This window comes from Pterocles gutturalis, unplaced genomic scaffold, assembly GCF_000699245.1.
Source record: "Pterocles gutturalis isolate BGI_N339 unplaced genomic scaffold, ASM69924v1 scaffold38487, whole genome shotgun sequence".
NCBI lineage: Eukaryota > Metazoa > Chordata > Aves > Pterocliformes > Pteroclidae > Pterocles > Pterocles gutturalis.
The window spans coordinates 58,429-76,333 of NW_010114186.1; the positions used below are offsets into that span (position 1 = coordinate 58,429).

At 40.8% G+C, this 17,905-nt stretch overlaps 1 protein-coding gene across 1 annotated transcript in view; it reads left to right on the plus strand.

Moving 5' to 3' along the window:
- The window catches only part of ABCC9 (ATP-binding cassette, sub-family C (CFTR/MRP), member 9), a 73,933-nt gene extending 56,288 nt beyond the window's left edge, over positions 1-17,645 (plus strand). Inside the window, exons 30-40 of the mRNA XM_010074763.1 lie at positions 900-992; positions 3,102-3,204; positions 5,590-5,691; positions 8,435-8,555; positions 9,548-9,678; positions 10,215-10,293; positions 13,282-13,390; positions 13,627-13,730; positions 14,440-14,573; positions 14,913-14,975; positions 17,119-17,645. Of these exons, the coding sequence (XP_010073065.1) occupies positions 900-992; positions 3,102-3,204; positions 5,590-5,691; positions 8,435-8,555; positions 9,548-9,678; positions 10,215-10,293; positions 13,282-13,390; positions 13,627-13,730; positions 14,440-14,573; positions 14,913-14,975; positions 17,119-17,256 (1,177 nt within the window). The 3' untranslated portion in view covers positions 17,257-17,645. The remainder of the gene's footprint in view (positions 1-899; positions 993-3,101; positions 3,205-5,589; positions 5,692-8,434; positions 8,556-9,547; positions 9,679-10,214; positions 10,294-13,281; positions 13,391-13,626; positions 13,731-14,439; positions 14,574-14,912; positions 14,976-17,118) is intronic.
- The last annotated feature ends 260 nt before the right edge of the window (positions 17,646-17,905 follow it).

Sequence of the window (17,905 nt, forward strand, 5' to 3'; positions counted from 1 at the left end):
CGGGCTTATCTAGTACAGCGTGCAAACATAGTAGGATTTTAATAAAGAGTTTAAATATCTAATGATCTGGCCTCTCTTCTGTTCATACAACTGGCTGCTATGCTAATGGCAGAGTGTTACTGAAAGATGTATTTGTGTGGTTTGGAAAACATTCCTGTTCTAGGAGTCTGGAACTTTTTAGACTCAAATATCATTGCTCCATGCAGGTCTTGAAAATACCATTGCTGAATAATTGAGGAAATTTCTCATTCATATTATTTCTCTGTCAGTGCTGTCTCCATTTCAACCATTATGAGAAAGTTAACACCACAAACAGAAGGTCTGCTCTACACTGTTATATTTTATGTTCAGCGTGTTATGGTCCTTAACAAATGTTCCAAACGAGGCAAGGTTTATATGGAAAGGCACCCTTTTTGTTAGGCCAGCTGATACAGTTGCAATAAAATAGATAAACTTGCAGATACACAAACTATTTTATACCTGGTGTAGAGCCGTAAATAACATGCTACAAAGTTTAAAACCAACTGTTCTGAATTTAAGTTAATTATATTAATTATATTAATAAATTTGAATATTTGATAATAAAAAGTAATTAGGATCTGGCTAAATTGGACAGCAGGTTTTTATCCAGGAGAGATGTGATAATGTCATTATCGCTGTGGGGCAAAGAGAAGCTTATCTGTGGCCAAAAGGTAGATCTGCGGAGGTGGCGGGGAGATGATTCAAATGCTCCCACGGCAAAAGAAAAATGTGATATTCATATGTCAGTGTCTTTCTAGACTATAGAAATACTGTTTTGTGCAATACACAAAATGTCTATTCTTGTCTGTTATGCAGTAAAATTTCTACAGACAGATATTTATATTGTAATGGCTGTCTGTTGTTTTTCGTACTTCCAGGGACCTCCAAGAACTTGATGACAGCACCCAGCTACCTTTACTCTGTCACTTCTCTGAGACAGCTGAAGGCCTTACCACCATCAGAGCATTCAGGTCTGTGAAACAAATTATTAGAGAAAGACTTGGGTTCTGCTCTGGCCCATCCAGCTTGTTGGAGCATGTCTGAGGGCAAATTATTGGATATGGTGGACTTTGACTAAACCATCACAAAAAAGGGAAGAGATTTTTGTTTTCCTGTTGCTTTGCCATGCCTTGAAACACCTGTGCACATTTAATTTATCTGTATTTGTTTTCCACTGAATTAAAGATGATGACTTTTCTAGGATATGATATTTAAACTTCTAAGGTGTTTAGTTTAACTACACCTTACTTGGACAGCAGGGAGCTCTCCTTTGCCAGGCAGGCACAGGCACCACTCCTTCAGACCCCCCTGCTATATCCTACAAGCTGTGCTGTCTGAGAACCTCTGAATCATTTCTGTATTTAACCCATTCCTTAGACAGGAAAACATCATTATAGTACCCTCCAACTGAAAGTACATGTGCAACTAGAGGGGCTTTCCAAGGAAACTATGTCAGAACACAACTCTATCTTAATATTGTAAAACCTAGCCTTGTCAATCAAAACCAAAAAATAAATTCCAGAAGATTCAGAGAATTTTTCCAACTTTTTATGCATTCTTTTCTCTACTTACTACATGAAATATAGGCACAAATTTTTCATGTATATTCAGTACATTATAGCGAGTCTGTCAAAGTGCCAGCCTGACGTTGCTCCCCAGTAGGTATGACTTGCACTCATTCTGTACACTGCAGAATTTTGAACTGGTGCAGATCTCACTACAATGCTATTTACACACCTATTTAATTAGCTTAAGACTGCTTCATCACCTCAAGCTAGCTTTAGGACCTAGGCTATTAGTTCAGAGTGCTGTGGTAAGGACAAGCAAAAATATTGGTGTGTTGAAGAGATGTGAGCCAATGGTCAACATGAAATGTTGTAACAAGCTTTATCAACCAGAATGATGTATTGAAACAGTAAGTCATAACTGAGGCCCAATGCTGATGTATGCTGAGTGCTTCCTGAGAGGCTGAGTGGCCTTTCATCACGTTATCTACTGAGAAAGATGAAGGAGCTTAGCACTTCTTGGGAGTCATAAAAAATAAAACAGCAAGGTGAGATTGGGTGTCAGAGAGCAAAAGGCAGCCCTAGGCATCATAACCATCACTTGAGTTTTCCAGGATCTCTGGTGCTAATCAAAGCAATTTCATTTCCCTGTCTATGCTCCACTGTCAACCAAAACTGAAGTCTCCAGAGTTTTTAGTCAGCAAGCTCGTATTTTCTAATAGCCCTGTTAGTCATTCTCTGCAGTTTGAGTTCAGTATGTTCCAGGATAAAAGAGAGCAGCTCCTCACATAACTTACCACAAAGTAGCACAGTTGGATCAGAAGGCAGTTTCAGTGACCTTTGCTGTTTGTCATCTGACAGGATAAAAGTCTAAAACTGCCCAGGAGATGAGCTGGATGTGGATGAAAAGATACAGATTGGCCGTGTCAGATTTTCCATTAGGAAAACAGGAGTTTTGCTGCCAGGAAGGCAGATGAGCAGAATATTCAGTGCATCTTTGCTCCTCCCCGCGTCATTACTGTTACCAGTTGTTGTTCTGGGGAGGTTGCTTGCCATGTTTACAAGCTGTGCAGAGGGAAATAAAGTGTCAGTGGGAAAAGGCAGAAAAAAAAATGTTTCTGGCAGAAGAGGGATTACAGGTGCTTCACAGCAGGGTCCTAAGACTTTAAAATGGAAGAGCTTGCCATGACAAAATGCATGATAAAGCTGCTGAATAAAACTTGGCTAGTTTATTCAAGTGAGGGTATTTAACAGACAGTAGAATATGAAACAACAAAATGGTTTCCATCTGACTGCAGGTCATACCTTAAGTACTGCATGGTGCCATGAATTTAATACACTTACACCAACAGAGATTTCCCCCCCTCTCTCCAAAGATAACCATGTATCTCTGCCTGGTTAAGGAAAGCCCTGGCACAGGTATGGGTCCTCAGGGAAGAGTTTTTAACCCAAACTTTGGCAGAAGGGCAATAGTTTTGGATTGGGGGAGAGGGGAGGGAGAACGGAGTTTAATGCTTCATCCTTTTGTGTATGAGTGTGCAATGTGTTGTAATATAACAGCCTTGCTCTTGGCAGGCACGAAGCCAGATTTAAACAACGTATGCTGGAACTAACGGACACGAACAACATTGCCTACTTATTTCTATCAGCTGCCAACAGATGGCTGGAGGTCAGGACGGTACGTTCAGTTTAGTCCCAGCCATGATTTTGAAACCTTGGAAGCAAACAGAGACTTTGCCTGATGGAGAGAAGATAATAATGAGAATTAATCTCATGATGAGGTTATACACACTGTTCCTTAAAATAGATCGGGATTGTTTATGTTAAACCCATAGGGTTTTTTCAGGTTTCTTGGCCAGGAGTAGGAAAATACAAGTCTCCCTCATCTTTTGCTGTTGTGATGTCTTGCGTCTGAAGAGAGTGCAAGAACAAACATTTACATAACTTGAAATAAGGCTTTCTCTACTACTGTGTAGCATCTGCCGAGCTGCAGCAGCAGGAACTACTTTAAAAGCAGATAATGGCTTTTAAGTAGTTTTGCAAACTGTGCCATCATCCTGCCAGGGCTGTTTTAGGCACCACTGAGCTTCCAGGTCCTGGGGTATCTCTCTAGCAATAGGTTTTATCCTACAGCTCTAGTTTAGAGCCCCCATTTGCAGTGCTCTTACTGCAGCTGTGAGCCCATACTGTCTGTGATTTACAGTCCTGTTCAATATCACAAAAGAGGCAGAATTAGACTCCAACTGCTAAACAAATAACAGTAGGGCACAACACAGCCAGTGCCAGTGAGACAGGCTCCTGTTTTTTTGGGGGGGTCTCCAGGGACAGCATACAAGGAGGTTCCATGATTTGCAAGGCAAGAAGAGGCAAGCAAAATCACTGTGATTTCCTTATTCATCTGACACTCAAAGAGCAGTGAATAAACAGTGCAGTGACCTGATTCTGTTAGACACAAATAGTAACAGGCATGGTTAATCCTCACATCAAAGGCTGTATCCTTACCTTCATTTCCTCGTATGCTGGCGGAGCAACAAAGTTGTGCTCCATTTCTTATGTTGGCACAGCTTTCTTTTGTGCGTGAAGCTTTCAGCTTCCTACAGCATCCAAGATCAAGCTGAACTTGCTTCCAAATCAAATACAGATAAATAACAGAGCAACAGCCAGTCCTGGAATAAACTGTGGCAGTGCCTGCTAATGTCGCCGTTTTAGACTTGCTTACATGCAGAATGAATATGATCCAAGAATATCTATCACTTCATCATAGCATTAGAAATAATGTGGTCACGCCAAGGAATAGTTTATTTAGCTCTGCCTAATGGCACAGCGGTACTAATAGCACTCAAGACTTTGTAGAGTTTAATAGCAACTGTGAAGTCCTGTCCCAGCTTCTGAGGGAGACTTGAGAACAGTGTGCTTCTACTTCCCTGTAGATGTTCAGTTTGAATCTGTCACCGGCTCAGCAACACTTTTTACAGACAGATGAACTAGGCAGCCCTCATTTAAAATCTCAGAAGGAAAGATTTCAGGCATGATATTATCAGCCAGGAGGAAAAAAATGGATGGAAAATGCTAACCCTGAAATCCAAAGTAAATATAATGCAGGGAGCAGTGGGAGAGCGGGAATACCAGCAGTCTCATGAATCAGGCACCTTGACAACTACATGAGATCACATGTGGCATTCACTTCAAAACTGAGGGGCACATCAAGAAGATGGGTTCAAGCTCCTGCAAAGCTTAAGAGAAGTCAGATCTTTCTGATACAGCCTCCACAGCAATTTGTGTAAAGCAAGTCATCTCTATCCAGCAGAGCTCAGATCCTTCAGGTATCTACCACAGAGTCACTCCAAAACTCAAAGTGCTATGGCAGGAGCAAGGCTTAGTAGCTTGTTTGCAGCACCACAGCTACACAGTTATACTGCTTTCAGAGTCCATACTACCAGCATTCACATGATGTTTCACTGCAGGCTGTGAGTGTATAGCAGACTTGGGGATGCCTTCACCATGCACAGTGTCCCATGAAATGATGAAGTCACTTTCTGTCAGTCTGCCCACTTGTGCCCATAAAACATGGGCATTACCTGTATAAATTCTACCAAAAATTCCTCATGGACTTCGTGAAGTCACTGATACTTCTCAAACATGGGTTTGCCTCCCGAAAAAAGAGAAAACCTAAAGGAAAGTGGAGAGAGTGGGATTGATTTGTTTTAGTGGTAGGAATTAGGGGTGTCAGTATTATGCCATCCTTATGATTTCTCTTTTTTTTATATGCTCATTAGATTTTTTGATACCTGCTCTTTTTGGGGTGGCCACAATGAGATACCCTAGCCCAACCAGATTTGCAGAAAATACTGGCCTGTTTCACTTGTGTTCAGCAAGTTCCTTTAGAGTGTTTCAGGTTGGCCACCCAAATCACTGACCTTTTCCAGGAAGAACAACCCAGAATTACAGACTAGGTGTAGAAATAATCCTTAGTAAAGCAAATGTGCTTTGTATCTGAAGAAGTTTTCTTGTTGCTGCATTTTAATGTTGTCTAGAATCTTTCTCACCCTCTCTCTCATTCCAGGATTACCTTGGTGCTTGCATAGTTCTTACTGCAGCTGTCACTTCCATCACCGAAGGGCCTAACTCAGGGTTTGTAGGGCTAGGTCTCCTGTACGCTCTGACGGTATGTACCAAGGCAAAGTATAAGAACTTTCAGACCAATGTATTAAATTTATGATATTTTTTTAAATACCTATACATGGTTATCTTCCAGCTTTCTTAATCTTGAAAAAAACAATCTTGCAAATAATGGATTTGAGCCAAAGTTGAGAGAGTTCAGGGCAACTTGGACTTGCTTCAGGTTTTATGAGCCAATTAAAAAAACACAACCATTCCCAGGCCCTGCGTGCTCCCAAGCAGAGCAGGAAAATTAAAAATGCGTAAGAGGACCTGCTGTGCATTCTGTTTTGCACAACATAGTGTTGGTTCCATCTGTATATGGCAAAACCTGCCAGAAAATACTATCCCACAGACTGTCATAATCTGGGTAATGTTGAACCCAAGACCAAATAACTACTGAAGAACCAGACATGCCAGTTCTACCTTTGGAAAGAAACTACTCAGATACCTAATATTGTCCACGAAATTCTGCATGGATTTGGGGATTGGGACCTTTAGGGCTGGTAGGCATGGTTCATCATGACAGGTAGCAGTAGGAAAGTGGGGAAGATGCGTTAGGAACGATGAGATCTTGGTGGGATACTAGCGAATTCATTTTAACTCTATCATTAGCACTGAGCTATTTGAGCTGAGTCGTGGAGAAGGAACAGTATTTTAGTGTAGTAGGCTGTAGGAGAGGTGGAGAGTGTATCATGAGCAGAGAAGGAGTATGATCACCATAGAGAGCTGAAATATCACTGAATTAACCATGAGAGTGGGGACAAAAGCAGGATAAGGATAATGGCAGGAAGAGTTTTTGAAATTTTTGAAATCATGGCTGGCATGGCAAATAACAGGCTGCTTTACAGCACTATTATGAGGGAGGGGTATGGGTATGGGTCTAATGCTGAGATTTGGCTTTGCACGTAGATGCTGGCAAGCCCATGGTTACAACAGAAAGTTCTCAGCAGCAGCCTAAGGGTGACCTTAGATCCCCTTTGTGCTGCTGTTGCAGCAGTGTGAGAATCTGCCAGCAACTGAGAATCATTCCCAGTGCTTCAACTTCACTCTGAAAACATTCCTGGTAATCCTGCCTCATTAGCAGAGATCTGGAAGTGCCAAGATGTCTGCTTCATCATTCGCTTATTTGTATTTAGTCCATATTTGCAAACAGAGCATTAGTGTAAATTAGCCATGTGCTGAAGTCTGGCATCAGAGAAGAAAAAGTGCTGTAGTCAGCAAGTGATTACCTGCCTCTCTCTTGCCCCACAATAGCACTGATGAAACTTTGAATGCAGTTGGATCATTACCTGTGCTCCCTGACAGAGGTTTTTGCATCATTTCTCTTTGGAGCTAAGAGAGGGCTGATGTTTGGACCTGGATGAGAGCAAACTGTTTGTACCAATGTTGTATTTACAGCAGTCATCCATAAGCTTATTCTCTCCCCTTGTATAAACACTGCTGACTCCCTTGCACAACTGTGATAAAGGTTGAAATAATATGCAGAGCCTTTTGGATGCCAGGCTCTGTTATCAAATCTGCCAGGTCTATGATTACAGCCTGCTACTCTGCAAGCAGCAGTTCTGCAGAGTGTTTAGCTTATCTCAAACGTACCCATTTCCGTAACTTCCTGACTCAAAAGCTGGACAGGGAATGAGTGAGTTTCTGATAACAAAGAAAATACTTCACACCACCCCCTAGAATAATTCTATCTTAAGGATAAAGCAAGCAACTAAATGTTCTAATTTGACAACAATGTTTTTGCTGAATCTCAGTGAAAATTATTTACTGTATGCATCAGTATTAGGTTAGAGGAAAAGAAGTGGGGCTGGGTGATTTAGTCATACTAAACTTCGTATTTGGCAGATTCAGCAATCTCCCACAAATAAATGACAAAACCTTTCTCTGAATGTTTTTGTGTATAGGATGTTTTCATTGTCTAAGTTAAATTTCTAAACTTTTATTCAAGCATACAAAGTATCTCAATTTTTAATGGTGCTTGACAACCAACTGTTACTAATAAGTTCAGTTTTTCTTTTTTATATGAGCACCTAAATACAGATTTAGGAACATTTAGGAAATGTTTAGGAAATTGCTTGACAATTTTCAGCCTTAAATAGTCAACCCTAACTAGAGATCAGTTTCTTTAAGCTACTGGGTATTGTTAGGCAACTAATTATCAACTGTTATCTACTACAAGTAATACCTTTACTATTGATCAAATCCTTTTGATTACAAATGGGAATAAAAACCAAGAAGGAAATACCATTGAGCTGATAATACTTTTTTTTTCTCATATATTTCTATTCTAAAAACCCTCACATTTTCTCCAGAGAAAAGTGAATTATCTAGATATGCACGGAAGGAAACAGAAGTGAAATGCCCATCAAGTTTCTCTGATATATGTGCAAATAGTGAACTTTCTTACTTTTTAGTTGCAGTCTTTGAAAGGTTAGAAAATGAAATATTTCCAAACAGTGCTTACAATTTTGATTTTTTCTCTGTTTGTGCATTTAAGGATATTAAAATACAAGGACAAGAATACCAAACACTAAATTACTATGTCAGGGTTGTTTTTGTTGGAGTATGACAGGTTTATTACATATTTGATGCTGTTGCACTGAGTCTAGAAATGTAAAGTCAATAAGAGACCCAATGTGCTGAGTCAGGCAAAAGACTTTAATAAATTTATCCAACCTTTATTTGCGAACAGACAGATGAACAGACAGAAGGCTGAACCCTGTCCTTGTTTTCATTTTGTGATGCAGATAACCAACTATTTGAACTGGGTGGTGAGGAATCTGGCTGATCTGGAAGTGCAGATGGGTGCAGTAAAAAAAGTGCACAGCTTCCTGAACATGGAGTCGGAGAACTATGATGGCTACTTAGGTATTGCACTCTAATTGTTTTGGGTTTTAATGTGGTAATGTCAAAATACAGTAGACTTGGTCATGTAAAATGTATAAGTCTCTTTGGCCAAAATCTGTTCTCATTGATATGTGGGAACTCCCACTGATCTGAGTGACAAGGATAGCCAAAAGCAGCTATGAGATATATAGCCCATGCTAGTGAACGCTAAAAAAATCCTACCAAATGGCAAGGAGATAAATCATGGTTCTGTAGTACCATCGGAAAGTACCAGGACACAGTTATAGATGCAATGAACAAAACATCTATGTAGCTATTTACGAAACAAAAATATGGATAAAAATTAGAAAGGCACCATCAGTCACGTGCTTCAAAATCTCTGATCTTTGCAGCATGTGTGGACTACAGGACAAGGGCAGGTTAGCATTTGGACCTCAAGTAACTCTTGCCTGAACCACACTTTGCTGCTCATACTCCACATATTTTAAAATGGCTCTGATGGGTACTTTAGACATGCTTGAAGTGCAAGGCCAAAAAAGTTTGTGGGTCAGCAAGCTTCCCTGGAAAGCCAAGCCCCTTAGTCTGGAGACAAAACCTGCTGCCTATTTGCAAATCAGGATGAAATATGAACTGTGATAATGTCAACAGCTCATGTTGTACAGCACTAACAACATCCTTCCTTGCACTGCCCTTCCTGTGCTGGTTACTGACCGAAGAACATGTTAACACTGCGCTGATGCTACATTCTTCTCTGCTCGTCTGGCTTCTACCCATTTCATTGAGAAGAGCCACTGTAGCATCTCCCCTCCTGTCTTATGTGTCGAGATCTGGAAGCTAAGTGCTAAGGTACCCACTAGGCAGTTCCCAGCTTCCCCTCGACAGGGAACTGGGACTCCATTTTGCAGGTGACTTCAGGAAGGTGCCCAGGCAGGATGGAGGGGGAAAGAGGAATGTCAGAAAGGGTGACCCTGTGATAGCATTTGTCTTGTTTTGTTTTACTGTAACTATTTCAGATCCCTCTCAAGTCCCAAAAGACTGGCCCCAAGAGGGGGAAATCAAGATTGAAAATTTGTGTGTTCGATATGAGAACAACCTGAAGCCTGTTCTTAAGCATGTTAAGGCGTACATCAAACCAGGACAAAAGGTACTGTGTCAAGCAATTGCCTATCATCCTAATTTTTGAGCAGATCCTTCCTTACTGTGGTTCGTTTTCTAAGGTGGCAGAAGAGCAGGAATAACACAAATTTATGGCATGGGTCAAGAAACTTACACTGATGATATCTTATTCTTGGCTGGGATCAGTTTCCTTCTGAGATTCCCTCTTCTTTCCAAGTCCATCTCCCTCGCCTAGAGTGAGCCTAGGTGGCCAGATTAGATTAGATGAATACCAGACTGGAACTGAGTAAAAATGCAAGAATATCTCACATTTCACACTCCAATGGTGTCATTGGAGTCCAGGTCAAAATGCTGAAGTTTCAAAAATATTCCTGGGACAAGTCCTTATGATGCTGAGAGGCAGAAAAGAGGCTCTTCTGTTTTTTCCCGAGTGTCTGACACTGGCCTTTGGGAAGAACCTTTCTACTCACCAGTAGGGCAGTCCAGTCCAACTTTCCCAGAAGGACTGCAACTCTATTTATGGCTTCCCTCCATAAGTAATTAACATCTTGCTTTGTTTTGCAGGTTGGGATCTGTGGTCGTACTGGCAGCGGCAAGTCATCTCTGTCTTTGGCATTCTTCAGAATGGTGGACATATTTGATGGTTAGTTTTCACTGGAGTGTGTTGCCACTCCTAACCTGCTCCCCCCTTATGTCTTCAGAATAAGCAAGGAGACTTTTTGATAGTTTATATCCTGGCTCTCTGGCTCAGAAGATACTTGATTAGCATGGGGCTTGTTATGCCTGATCCTTCAAAGTACAAAGTGTCCTATTGTGAGTAGCACTTGGTTGTTCCAGAAAATGTTACGCACAGACTATACTTAAAATTTTTTTAAATTTTTTTTTGCGTACACTCTGACAAAACAATATGCCATTTTTGACATAGGAGGAAAAAATATGCAACTCTCTGGAGCCTCTAAATTTCTCCCTAAAGAATAACTGCATTGGCTTATGATAGCTGTCAAAATGTTAGCAGAATAGAAACTAGAACTTAACAAGTCCATTCCCTTGATATTTATTTTTTATTTTATTGTGGTTTCCCACAACTGAAGTAGAAACTGACTAAAGTTTTCGGAAATATTTTTCTGTTTTCACTCCTGCAGCATTTCACTGTCCCAGCTAAATGGAACAAACTGGTATGCAGTAATATGCATCCTGGCATTTAATAATAATACAAATACATGTGTACTGTTGCAGGAATATGGAAACCTGCTGGAAAGTCATCTTTTGTTTCAAATATTTCCATGTTTCTAATTTAGGCATTGCACGTGGAACTTTTTCTAGGGAAAGCCCAGTAGGATGTGGGAGGATAAGTAAATCTGATACAGCTAATTCTTGCTTTTGTTGTGGTTCTGTGCCTATATGTATCTATGGTAATGGTTTTCTGATTCATGACCGGGGTTCCTGGATATATAAGTAGTGCAAACAAATAATATACCTATATATATATGGCCAGCTTTAAGTTTCCTTCCACTTTAATCTTCTTTTTGTATCTTTTCTTTTTCTGTTCCTTCTGTATCCCTGATTTTTCCCAATGGGAATGCTGTTTATCCTTTCTGCACATCTCTCAGCTAGCCCCTTATTTGGCCTCTAAGCTGGTCCACTTCTGGGTGGAGTCCTGGCGCTTATAAAAGTTACATAACAAGATTTTGAGTAACTTTACTGGAGCCAAGATTTCATTCATGTTGTCCATCTTGGTTCCCTATGGCTCTGTTATTTCTTTACATTTGTATATGTTGCATGTTATTCCCTTACTCTCACTTCTTTCTTTGTTCTTTAGTGTTTCCCTTTTCTTGCCCTCTGTTCAAACAACCTCTCATTTCTCTCCTGTCTTGCTTGGCTGCCCCTCATTGCTCTTCCAGTTTCCCAGCTCCTCTCTAATTTATGTTTTTCCTTAGATCTCCTCATCTGCTCTTTTCTTTTCCTTGAACACCATAGCTTCTAGCAAAAACGCATTCCCCTATTCCCAAGGCATGCCATATTAATTTTTTTCTCATTACTCCACCTCATCTTCTGCTAACCCTCTCTCATCTCCTCATTTGTGAAGAAAAGGAATTGCTTACGTTTATGCAACCACTGATGTCTCATGCTGAAGTCTTATGACCTGAGTCAGACTTTCTGAAAGTCTGATAACAATTGGACTTTGCACCCAATAGATGAAATCTGGGTTCCTCTGAACTTCTTTTAATAAGAGCATAAGACTATTGGTAGTCCAGCTAGGTGGAGATTAAGTCTTTCATTGGAATAGGGCCACACAGGGTAACCTCCGGAATAACAGTATCATGACAATTGGGAATGACAGAAGAGGCATACGTGCACAGCTTTGAATATCCACGCATTTGCCAGTTCACGGTTAGGTTCTCACCATTGGGAGAGACAACTGATGAACTTAATCTTAGGTACTTCCCAGGGAAGCGTGCAGCTGCCCAGTGAAGTAATCCACAGGGAAACTGCAGAAGTGAGCCCAATGAAAATACCACTTACCATATCTTAATTCAGTTTGCCCTGGCCCATCTTTTCCCCATGACCTGGAGAAAGCTTCTGTGTCCAGGGAAAATCAGTGGTGTCAGTAGTTCCTGGCTTTTTTTTTTTTTTTTTTTGAGGATTCAAGGGAAGATATTCCTTCTTCTCTTCTCACCGTCTTCTACTTACAGAGCAGCTAACCAGTTTCTCTTGTACATTTCCTCCATCTCCCTTGCCTGAATATCAGCAGTTGCCGCACCCAGCACATCATAAATCAGATTTTCAGATGAGATCCATATGTTCATTGACCTGAAGTAGTGACTAGAAAAGGAAAAATCCTCTTACTTTACCAAGTATCACAGCTGTTGCAGCAACTTCTTGTAGGGGAATGAACTACAAGGTTAAGGAGTGATTAATGTGACTGCTTCCAGTAATCTTATGCTACCAGAACAGTATGTGGCTAATTCACAACCAAATGCTCAAATGAAACTGATCTGTAGGAACCAGCATGAATAGTATTAAAACACCTTGGAGTAGGACATCTTTTTGTTTTTCTGATCTGCCTCTTACTAAAAAGTTAATGCTACCCCATTCTTTCTAATATTCCAAAGGGTAGTTTTGGCTTGTGATATATGGATTGCAGATACATACATACATTATGCAGAAGAAATTGTACACAATCTCAAATATCTTTTGCAACTGTTAACATCAAGAGGAACAGAGAAAGGCACAGGATTTGGCTAATTACATAAGTTGCTCTTGTTCTTGCTCTGTTTGGCTGTAGAGCTCAGATTGCCCCTTAACAAAATATCCTTCTGGTGCTATCATTAATCACATAACATGGAAGCCACATATTTCCTTTAAGCGGGGGGCAAGTGGGATGGATAGCGGAAAGGAGAGAGACCAAGGCAACAGTATCACTAATAAGCTGGGTTCCCTCTGGTTTGTGTTACTACCTACATTTCACCTTCACCATGTTTATATGACAGTGCTGAGAGATCACAGAGGCACGCTGCCTCATCATCCGGAGCCCAGCCCCAACTAGCTGTTTTATCTTTCTGTCTGCCATCTACAGAGCACATGCTTTGTGAAATTCCTTCACATGTCTTCTGCACATTTTTTTAAACAGGGCGGATAGTGATCGACGGAATAGACATCAGCAAATTGCCTCTTCATACTCTTCGTTCCCGACTCTCCATTATTCTCCAGGATCCAGTATTGTTCAGTGGCTCCATCCGGTAGGTGTATGCCATCAGGGGGTGACAAGCAGCACTGCATGGTGTGTTTGTGATGGGCACTGTGCAACAGGAAAGGGTGGGAAAGGGAAGGAATCTTCTTAGCTCAGTCCAATCTATCTACACAGTCTGTCCAAGGGAAGTCAAGTGACATACACAATGCCAAAAGGTTCCTTTGGAGAAGACCTGAATGAGCTGTAATTGCAGTAACAAGACTCCTGTTATGGTTTTCTTTGCAGCTTTAATTTGGATCCAGAATGCAAGTGCACCGATGATAGACTCTGGGAAGCTTTGGAGATTGCTCAGTTGAAGAACATGGTCAAGTCGTTGCCAGGAGGACTTGGTATGTCTGAACTGAGTCTCTGGGAACATAGGCCAACAATGAAATTTTGCATATATAAGCATGCACACATATAAGCAGATATATGGGATCTTACACTCTGAAACATCTTGTAGGAGTTACCAGGTACCTAATGAATATTCTGTCTCTATGCTAGAGAGAATATTCTTTCTAAAAAGCTAAAGAGTAGTCTCGTTTTCCATGCATTGCAGAAAAAGCCTGCAGCATGTCAGCATCATAAGGGGTGACTCGTCAGCAAAGAGTTAAAAAAGAGCAGTTTTATCCCCGCTCCTTCAGCAGAATCTGGCTCTGCCAGCAGACCTGTAGCTCTTGTCTAGAACACTGACAGAGCATTTTCAGATCTGGTTCACAAAGGAAACTCACATATTTCCTTCCGTATTAAGTGTATTTCATATGAGAACCGTATGACTATTATCCTGCAGCCTACCAGATTTTCTAACTCTTTGCGCCAACTATTTGCTTAATGATATACTGCTTCTTTCCCAAGAAGCTGTGCTCAATTTTCTTGATATCGCTCCATGCCATGTTCTGTCAAAATTGTGCTTATTGGCTTTTACAGGGATTTTGCTTGACCCTGGAACAGTGCACAACCAGGGCTTTCACAGTACCCACTCAAAATCGCTGGGTCTTCACTGTATGAACCTACAGCATTTCAGTGGTGCAACATTCAAAGTCACTGATTTTATTACAGATGCAATGGTAACAGAAGGAGGGGAAAACTTCAGTGTAGGGCAAAGGCAGCTCTTCTGTCTGGCCCGAGCCTTTGTCCGCAAGAGTAGCATTCTCATCATGGATGAAGCCACAGCATCTATTGATATGGCCACAGTGAGTATAGCAATTAGCACCGTCGATGCACAGGAGAGGAGGCATCATCTTCCCTAAACGTCAGCCATGATATCCCTTTCACAGAAAAAACTGTCAGCTTTTTTGCCTTTCTCTAGTTTTCAGCCTTTGCTGTTGATGAGTTTTGGGGATTGATGCCTACGGTGAGGGGAAAAAAGACAAAATGTTTTAGAAAATCCCCATGTGGCATTTCATTACTGAGAAACTGGTGCACAGATCAGAGAGAGTACAGAATATGATCCTCTCTCTTATGTGCTTGAAGACACATGAATTCAAATGTAAAAGAATGAAGTAACTGAAGTAAGCCTTTTCCTTTGATAGGAAAACATTTTGCAGAAGGTTGTGATGACTGCCTTTGCAGACCGCACAGTTGTCACAATAGCGGTAAGTACTGATGCTACCAGATGTTCTCTTTCCTCATTCCTCAAGCAGTTAATCTTACATTTCACCAGTTAAACTTCACTATAAAAAAACAAAACATCAAAAAGCAAAATACAAGGTCAGAATATTCCCAGGCACTAGAACAAGTCAAGACACATCTCAACCTGAAATTTTGCAGTAAATACTATCTTGCAAGTGGATCAAACTAAAACACTTAGATCTGAAGAAGGACTTTACAGGGAACTTCAGGGAACAATCTACACCATCTCCAAGAAAATTTGAAGTCATTCACACTAAAAAATTGAAATCAAACCCCTGGGTTAGACCATCATTGAAAGTTGCATCAGAATCTAGATTTGAATTTTGCCTCTGAAGTTAGTGCATGTGTAGTGTGTACAATCATGGCACAAACTTATAAAAGAAGCTTGTTGGTGTAATTTCTCAAGTTGGGTTATTTTTTCTTTCAGAATAAAAGGTTGGTTTTATGATAAAAGTTTTAAAAATTGGAATCAATGGGTATTTCTCAAAAATTATTATCTGTTCAACTAAGGATTTACGATATTTTTTCCTGTTTCCTGCCGTTTCTAGTGCCCAAAATTTCAATCTATCTGTGCAAGTACGCACGTGTATGTGCATACATATACATGCATATGCATGTAGACACATACACAGTGTTCCACCTTGTGACGGCAGGCTTACTCAACAAACAGATGTTTTATCCACGAGATAAATACGTGTTTCAACAGATGTTTCATTTGCTTTGTCTGGAATCCAGTCCTGCGGTTAGGGGTTAGAACTATGCCTCCTGGACTCTGGTTTCAAGTCTGTCAGTGACTAGTTTGTGTCAAGCAAACCACTTAACCTAGCTCATTTACAGTAGGTTCTAAGGTTCTTGGATGTGTAAATGCTGAAGATGCTGGCAGCAAGCATAGTCTCCTTCAGTTACCTGCCATTCAAATTTTCAGTATCGTCCTTCTGACTAAAATCTCACTTTTCTTTTGCTTTGCCTTTCCAAAGTCAGTGTCTCGAGCAAAATGGCACATGTTAATATCTAGCTCTCCTCACAGAGTTGGCTTCATTTCCTTCTTCTCTTCATTCATGGCTGATGCTTCCTTCACCCACCTGTTTTTCTTTTCTTTTTTTCCAGCACCGCGTATCTCACATCTTGGATGCCAGTATTGTCCTAGTCCTTTCTGAGGGCTGTCTAGTTGAATGTGACACTGCCTCAAACTTACTCCTCAAAGAGGACGGCCTGTTCACCACTTTGGTGAAGACTCACAAGTAGACTCTCTCAGTCCACTGTTCACGAGACTTCTGGCTCTTTGGTAGTTACTTTTACCTCTTTAGTTTCCCTTCACTCTGCTTCCTTTCTTCTGCACAGCTTCTGAGACGACAGTGAAAGAAGGGGTTCATTGTGTGGTTCCTGGGTTTGTTAATTTCATGACTATTTATGCTAATCATATGTAACTAAAGTTTAGACAGGCAGCTAACATTGAATCTATAATGTTAGAGGAATCCACTCCATAAAGTAATCCCTGACCTTTGGCCTCTATAGTGACATATCACACTTTTAGAGTTCATCCTGTCTATATCTGACTGGCTGTATTCATACAGCACTGAGATCAGTCTCAGCCTGGCATCACTCCTGTTGCCTATGGCTAAACTATTGCCTGTACCACCCACAAATTTAATCCAAGAGGGAGCTAATCAATCTGCAGGAGACAGCCCAGGAGCACCCTAAGATAGATGCAGAGCAGACAGTCAGGGTACAGAGACCAAGGAGTGGAGCAGGATGCTAAGTCACCTGACAGTGCAGATGTACCCAGGATGTTTCTCGCCCGTGCTTCCTAAAGGGGAAGATGTATTTCAGTGATGCCATAGGATTTATTCCAACAGCTGTGCTGGCCATAAAGGCAATTAGCAGACCGAAAGTGAAGTGCATGTTTAAGTATTTTCAGGCTTGGTGCCAGAGGCTGTAAAACAATTGGAGATGTCTTCAGATTAAAGATACAGGACCTGCTCCAAGTACCACTGTAAACAAGGACAGCCTTTCACCAACTTGGTGTGCCTTCCATTAGGCCCATTAAGGAACTGCAGTGAGGATTACCATAATGAAAACTTCTCTATGCTTTTTTTTTTACGGCAGCATCGGGTTCACACCATCTTAACGGCGGACCTGGTCATTGTCATGAAGCGAGGGAACATTTTAGAATATGATACACCTGAGAACCTGCTTTCTCAAGAAGATGGCATCTTTGCTTCATTTGTCCGGGCTGACATGTGAAGAATCACAGGATGCATTTTAATAGCTTATTTTTAAACAAATGAAATGCAAATATTTTCTATTCAATGTAACATCACTTTTACCTTTTTTTTTTAGAGCGTCTTTCTTCACAGTTCCATCTTCCAAAATAATAAAACCTATTGCAATGTATGTATGCCTCAAAGCAATAAAAATGTCACTTCATTCAAAAGCTATTAAACTTTAAACACACACACACACACAGGCAGAAGTTTTTATTTCCTGGGAATTTGGCATTTTCCTTAGACTTTTTAGTGACTTCATTTTCTTTTATAGAGAGCAAAAGAATGCACTGCTTTTATAAACTGCATATGCTATGCTGGAACCAACAATCAAGTCGTGCAGTTTGTCAAGGAAATGAGAGATCCCCAGAAGCACTGTGTCCCCAGAGGGGGAAAATTAAAAAAAAACAAAAACCACCAAATCCAAACCCATAACACTGGGGGCAATCTGCTGCATTCCAAAGGCATAAACTTTGCTCTTCAATTTGTAGTGGAGGAGCAGTGAAGGAAGGAAAGGATTTTAATCAGAAATAAGGAAGGCCTTCCTGTCCTTCACTTTAGTTCACACACCACAATTGGCACAGTACTATTTTTCAGTGCAATGATGGCTTATCCCTACATCCAGTTCC